The following is a 7,500-nucleotide window of genomic DNA, read 5'->3' as shown; positions in this document are numbered from 1 at the left end:
TGTGTGTGTTTGTACCTGGCAAAACAGCTGGTGGTTATCCTCAGACACCAGTAGAAGACAACAACACTGTGACTGAGTCTGCTGCTGCAGCTAAAAAGGAGAACATAAACACAACATCAGTGCTGATATTTAAGCACAAAAATCTCTCTTCAAGCCTCAATTTAAGATTCTTTGGAAAATGTGAAGACGAGATTAGAAATCAGTGGGCAATGGAAAATGACTGGAGCTAGGCTGGGGCAAGAATTCAGTATTATCATTTTACCACAAGGTCAAGGCTTTCCTTTGAATTGGAAAGCTCAAAACCCCCACACCAGGAAGACAAAATCACATTTAGGTGTCTGTTTGTGTATAAATGAAAGAGTATATATGCACTAAACATCTCTGCTGTCATGCTCTGTAAGAGCTGCAGAGTTGCAACCAATACCCTGCTGCGGTCTGTGATGGGAAACATTTCATTCACATTCATAGACTGAAATACACGCTGAGGTGCAAACACGCACACCTTCATAGGCGCTGGCACAAACACTTTAGGTACACAAGCATATACATGAGCATACATAGATGCTCACACACCCACACACAGTTATACGTAAGAGCAGCATTGCCTCACACAATATTAGTCTCTGTAATCCACAGAGCTGGATGGAGAACAACCAGGACAGAAATAAACACCAGCTACTGCCAACACACTCGGTCCTCAGTCACACACACAAGCCCTAAACATGCGCACACGTGTGCTCACATACACATGCAGCACAAAAACACACACACACACACACACACACACACACACAAAAATACACAAATAAAGCATGTCGTTGCACCCACATACAATAATAAGCCCCTCCACCCCCTTTTTCCCAAATACTGTTAATCCCATAAGAGCCGCCCCAAGCACTTCCCACCAAACTGACAATTCTTTGGAAGCAACAATCTCCCGCTGCTCCCCCACCCCACCCCCACCCACCACCACCACCACCACCACCAGCACCCCCACCCCCACCCGCCACTCCTTTTTACAACTGTAACAATAAACAGGAGAAACAAACCATAAAGGATTCAAAATACATTTTAAAAGCCCTGCAGCCTTTTGCACCACCTCAACATCGCCTTTCCCTCAAATGCAGGAAAAATACAGCAAATGCAGGTTTTGAGGCACCAAAGGCTGCCTGAGGTTTTACATGCAGCCTGCATGTCCAGTGTTGTTTGAGCAAAGGAAAACATTGGTTTAAACAACTTTTCACACAGACTTTTTTGCCCTATGCACCCAAAAGTTATACTGTTTCCTACTGCAACAGGACACTGATCACTGCGGTCAAAAGCAAATGAGTTCCCCTTTTGATACATGTAATAGAAAATGAAGAGAAAAATGGGAAAAAAAGGCAAAAAAAAAGGAGCTGCTGAATATGCACCAGAGTCTCTAATAAGTAATAATTTAGTGAAAAACAATTAACAGCTCTGAAAAGTACTGAGTGCTTAAGCTGCAAATAGTATTTGTAAAATCTGATTCACATTTTTTTTTTCCACATCATTAATGATTAAAAATCTGTCTTTTCTGTTGTTCAATAATTGAAACAAACCCTGATAAATTCCCAGACTTGTTGTTTTTGTTTTATATAATAATGAAGCCTTGTGATAATCTACCAGATATTTAATATATTTTGAACATCTGAATCTTTAAAAATGAAACTCAAGCATGATAGGCTGCAACTAACTAATTATTAACAAATATTTTCATTACCAAAGTTTAGTTAGCTATCCCACAACACAAAGAAAAGAAGCACATTTTCACAGTTGGAGAGCTGGAAACGATGACTGTAAAGTATGTATATTTCCTGTTTGAATAAAACTGTGTAAAAGTTCAAAGTCCTTTGTAGTATGAAAATAATTACAAGTACATGCATACATCCTGAATTACAAGTACATGCATACATCCCCCCCCCCCCCGCTTCCCTCCTTTTTACAGAGAGAACATCATATATATATGGAGAGGGACATACTATGTGGAGAATGATGAAGTAATTGTGTGATAAAACGCTTGTGGTGTGGGTCCTGACAGGAAGAGGGGAATAAGTCACTGGGAAGGATTTCATGTTTTGAATGTACTGTATGTCTTTAAGTGTGTGTATGTGCATGTGGGAGAGTATGAGTGATCTCAGCCACTTACATAATTGATGACTTTGAGCTGGAGAGAGGCTGCATCAAGGTCATAGAGCTCACCTGAAAGAGAAAATGGAGAGAGAGAGAGAGAGAGAGAGGGAGGGAGTGATGGTAGTAAAAACCAGAGAGGAGCAAGGGCAGACTGGCGTTAAGGAAGGAGGGGAATGCAGAGCATGTACACATGTGGACAGAAAGCAATCCGTGGAGGGATACATTGAGACAGCGAGGTCATGGAAGGGTGAGCGGGAACCAGCTAACAGAGGGACTAATAATGAAGACAAGACAAGGGATGGAAGGATGCCTGGACTGCAGATGAAGAAGGAGGAAAGAGTGGGGCAGATAGGCAGGAGACTAAAGGCAGCTCATATTTGTTGACAATTACCAGGGAGTAAACAATGTTGATGTATATGTATGTGTGCAGAAACAGCATTAGCAAGTCCACTTCCATTATGCATGAGATTTTAAACAGTGTTTTTGCTAAGCACTCTGTTTTCACACAGGAGCTGTCACACATTCCTTTTGCCAGTGACAGAGTCCATCTAAATTCATAGAGCTTTTTATCCAGATGGGCTTACTCTATTAACATACCTCGCCTCTCACAGTGTGTGTGTGTGTGTGTGAGAGAGAGAGATTATGTTTGTCTCAGAGTTTTGTGTTTGTGTGCACGAGATGCAGGAAATATAAGATGTATGTAAGAGAGAGCGAAAGAGGAAGAAAGAAGAGAGAGAGATGTAGGGGGTATTTGATGTGATTTTGTGTAAATTGTTCATCAAACGTATTATCTGTGTATGTTTGTGTGCGTGTGTGTGGACATTACCACAGAGTTGCAGAATGTTGCGGTCCAGCTCGCAGTAGTCCTGTTCTGAGACGTTGAGGTGCAGCAGTGCATTGTGGGACTGTATGGGTGAGGGGCTGAGCGGAGGCCTCTGGTAGGACGTCTGAACAGTCTGGACTCGCACACACGCCACTGAGGCCTGTGATGTCACGCAGGAGCAGACACACAGACAAGCTCCGGAGTCAGCTGAGATTAAAGACTGAATACTGTTTGATGTCATTTTATTGTCATTCATCCAGAACAACAGAAATGAATGGAAAGGCCACTGAAGTGAACAAACTCCAGTCTCTCACAGGAATCCCTGATGAGCTTGTGTGTATGATCACAACACACAGATTTTTGCAGAGATATGCGGAACAACAATAGGGAGACATGTTTGAAATCAATAAAGAGGCTTTTTTTCGATTCCTGTCAGGAATTTACAAGTGAGGGAAAGAGATGAAGACGTCATCATTAGAGGGTTGTTATATAGTTATTCAATAAAAAAAGCGTTTTGTGGTGTTCACAGTTCACTGTACATTCACTTCAGTCTGAAATTCTGTACCAGTGTTTGTGATGTTATTTTGAGACTGTGAAGACCTTTGCTGTTTATACTAACCCTTTGTTCTGCATTTCTTCCAAGTTTAGGTGCAGCATCCTTTAGGTGCCATCTAAGTGTCTAGTACTGTTTAAATAATTGACTTATTACGGGCTGTGCTTTACCCCTTCTGTCTCTTCTTGCAAAGCTGTAGCAAAAAATACCATGGTGCTGAAAGGTGTTGGTTAAATAAAGAACAAATTCTTCCAGTGATTCAGCTATTGTTGCCAAGTTGTTTGGTTTTTTTTCATATTTATGACCAAGACAGACAGAGAAAGAGAGAGAGCTTACATGTTTCTCCAGCATGTTAAGATGCAGTTCATCCTGATCCGATAGTGGATTACAGCCCACCTACAGCACACAGACACACATCAGTCAACTACATTCACTCTTGCAGGTTGTGTTGTCTTCGTGTGTGTTCAGTAAAATCAAATGAATCCATATCTGTTATTCAACCATAAATATATATAGCTTTTCATAAAGGAGGAGGCCATGATGTAGTCAGTAGCAAATAAATCGTCACATGGGTTCATTATTTTATTGCAACCCTTCTGTATGTGCTTGAAAGCAAGGACTCACCAGTAAGACAGCGAGGGCCTTGTCCCGCTCTGGGTCCAAGATAGGAATGACAACAGCTGAAAGAAAGACAGAAAGAAAGAAGACCACATAATGCGTCAGTTCAGAGAAAACAGACTCTTTGTCCTTTTCTTTTCATGTCCTTGTCTTGCTCTTAATCTTATTTATTCTTCCTCCATGTTCTAACACTAACAGAAATTTACAGGGGAAATGAATATGGCCAAAAAACACAGTGTTCTTGTATAACACTGTTTATTCTTTTCTTTCATTTGCTATTCTCATCAATGTACAGCAGATTGCAGCAGCAGATCCTGAGGGAAAAAATAAGTTTGATAATGGAGTGTTGTTGTGTGTGTGAAAGGCAGACAAAAAAAACAAAAAAACAAAAACAAAAACGAATAAAAAAAACAAGCAGAATGATGTGCTTGCCACATTGTGTTTGGAAGCAAACTAACTCTTATTTTTGCAGCATTATTGAATGTTCAGTGGTATTTATTGATCCACAGAGTGCAGAGTGGTCAGCCATGACGTCTCTATGATTACATCCCTCAAGGTTATTCTCGCATTTCTGCTTTTAGATAAAAACAAAAAATGTTAATTTGAAGAGCAATGTAGAGTCTATTCATTCCGCTCCATTTGAACTCTCGCATGTTTTTTTTTTTTCTCGTCATAGACCTTTATTGGTCTCTTGTCCAATTTTGTTGCCCACACAGCTCCATACCTCTCCCTCGGCAATCATCATCTCTTGTTCACTCCTTCTCTCTCTACCTCCTTTCGTTTGTTTTTTCCTCCCACGTTCTCACATCTCTCTGCTCCTCTGCACGCACGCACGCACGCACACACGCACGCACGCACACACACACACACACACACAGATGTTGGTCCATTTGTCTATTCACCAGCATCATTCAAGCCCTTGCTACACCCTTCAACATGCACACAAACAAAGCACACAAACAAACACAAACACAAACACAAACACACACACACACACACACACACACACACCTCTTCTGTGTGCTGCTAACGGTGCCGCGAGGCAGATTCTGTATTTTTCTGGCAGTTCAGACGAAGGAAGGCCGGCACACTGACATCGCTTCAGCTGGTCCGCGATACTCCTAAGACAGACAAATACGAATAGAGTTTGATTCAGGTTTAAGAAGGACCATTATCTACAGCACATTATCCAGAGTGAGACAGTCTGACAGACACTGGGGAGACAAAGAGGAAGACAAGTGGAAAAACAGTCCCCAGCATTACAAAAACAGACACGAACCAACACAAAAAAATGTATGAATAGTGCTATTTTTCATTGTGAAATTATATGAACCCAATACAGCCATCTGTGTGTGTGTGTGTGTGTGTGTGTGTAAGTGTTGGCCAGGTGTGATGATGGTCTGTGTGTTATACTTGATACAGACGGCAGGTTTCTTATGCTAAAATCTGAGACGAGGACTTGTTTATTCTGACTGACTACTGCCAAAGATAGACACACACACACACACACACACACACACACACACACACACACAAAACACACCTGTGTGGCAGAATCGCTGCACACTTAAGTAAACACACACACGGAGACCTGCATGAGTACGGAAATAAACAACAGAATGAAGGAAAGTATTTTCAGTAATGCACACTGGTAAATTTATGATCTATGTGCTCCACATAATATTTTCTAGCTGCTACACACTCATACACACACACACACACACACACACACACACTTACACACACAGTCTCTGTTACATGCTCTGAAACCCCCTCCAACCAATGCAGCCAAATGCACGCATGCATTTAAAAATGTCCATTTATTTCAGCTCACTGAGGAATAGTCGTAGACATATGACAACATATGTATTAGACGATACAACAACAGATGGCCAGGTAACGGCAGTTGGTAACAACTATTGCTCAAGTTGAACAACACACAGGCCAAGGCTGGAGTTGTGGGAGATGTGTCGTGGCCAGTGGCAGCAGTTAGTAGCAGCAGTAGCGAAGACTTGGAGATGGACATTTAAATGGACCACTCAGGTACAGTTATGAGTGCGTGTAGGTGAGAAGCTGGTGCTCATAGAAACCAGCTGATGGTTAATTGATCTGGGTGGTGCTAATGACGTCATGCTCCTGTCTGAACCTGCACCGTGAACTCCATTTGTCGGGACAGTTCCAAACAGCTGATGGTGTGTTGATCAGACTAATTCTAGGTCATTGTGTCATTCTTGAGACATGCTCTATGTAGTTATTAAGGTTTGGTATTGGGTTGTTTTGCAGATGACCTAGCTCTTAAGCTCGACTGTAACAGTTACTAGACTCTATGGGTTTTTTTTGGGTTTTTTTGTCCATATGTTTGTTCAGTCATGCATCTAAGGGCACAAAACTCTGGAGGGGAATTACAGTACCTCTGCATGCATAGCTCACAAAAGGAAAACACAGTGTGCCAGGCACTGTGGTAGAGACTGCATGCTTGGACATCACCTACACAATATATATAAATACATTCTGCTGGTTGTGTTTTTGTAGTTACGTGAATATGTGACGCAAAACTCATCTTATCATCAATCATCTGCCAATAATGTGCCAATTAAGAAAAATGTGAATAGTCCTTTTTGCAAAATTGCTAAAAGAGTTTAATGGGTATAAACTTGAATTAAAACTGTATAGCAACTATTGTTGTGCGACTGCATTGCGTATCACTATTTTCTGTATTTTTTTACCCTGGGGTTGTGCATCTTCCTACTGCAATATTTCTAACAATAGCTTGTTCAGCTGAGAGATTTCTCAGCTTTTCTTCTTCTCAGAGACTAAAAAATCATGGAAAATGTCTTAGCTGAGCCTGTTTTTGCATTTTTTGTGTGTCTGTGTGTGTCAAGGCCCAATTAATGGCCTTGTCTGTATTAGAAAGTGGGCTGGAATGAGACTCAAACAATGTGGCCTTCTGCCTCTCAGATGGGTTCATTGAGTATGTGTGTGTGGCTGTGGGTGCTTGTTTGTGAGCGTGTGTGTGTTTGTGTGTGTGTGTGTGTGTGTGACTATGCCAAGGTCTTGATAACAGGCTTATATAAGCAGGTGAATTGGAGGGAGAAAAGTAACAAAGTGCCCTGTAGCTCTTTTAATATCCCCACTACCTCTAGCCTGCATGTAGCCCTGACAAATGTGTTTGTGTGTGTATGTGTACGTGCGTGTGAGTCCGTGTGTGCACAACTACGCGCGGTCTGTGCCTTGTGTCCTTGCGTGTTTGCGTGTGCACAAGCATGTCTGTGTGTGATCCCATGTTTGTGTGGCAACGAGTTGTTGAGAAAAGGGTTCTTGTCCGACAAACAGACAGTTTCATCAATTATGTAGT

General features: G+C 41.7%; 1 protein-coding gene across 2 annotated transcripts in view; it reads right to left on the bottom strand.

Moving 5' to 3' along the window:
• The window catches only part of LOC139631761 (cGMP-dependent 3',5'-cyclic phosphodiesterase), a 134,282-nt gene that overhangs the window by 19,859 nt on the left and 106,923 nt on the right, over positions 1 to 7,500 (bottom strand). For both annotated transcript variants that reach the window (XM_071496272.1, XM_071496273.1), the window contains exons 5-10: positions 5,157 to 5,266; positions 4,152 to 4,207; positions 3,864 to 3,923; positions 2,978 to 3,134; positions 2,168 to 2,220; positions 16 to 90 (exon numbers count right to left, since the gene is read on the bottom strand). In XM_071496272.1, coding sequence (XP_071352373.1) covers positions 16 to 90; positions 2,168 to 2,220; positions 2,978 to 3,134; positions 3,864 to 3,923; positions 4,152 to 4,207; positions 5,157 to 5,266 — 511 coding nt within the window. The remainder of the gene's footprint in view (positions 1 to 15; positions 91 to 2,167; positions 2,221 to 2,977; positions 3,135 to 3,863; positions 3,924 to 4,151; positions 4,208 to 5,156; positions 5,267 to 7,500) is intronic.

This window comes from Trachinotus anak, unplaced genomic scaffold (assembly GCF_046630095.1).
Source record: "Trachinotus anak isolate AG129_WGS33_773 ecotype Australia unplaced genomic scaffold, CSIRO_AGI_Tana_v1 ptg000014l, whole genome shotgun sequence".
NCBI classification, from domain to species: Eukaryota; Metazoa; Chordata; class Actinopteri; order Carangiformes; family Carangidae; genus Trachinotus; species Trachinotus anak.
Note: the sequence above shows the minus strand (reverse complement) of the source record. Positions and strands in the feature narration are given on the sequence as shown.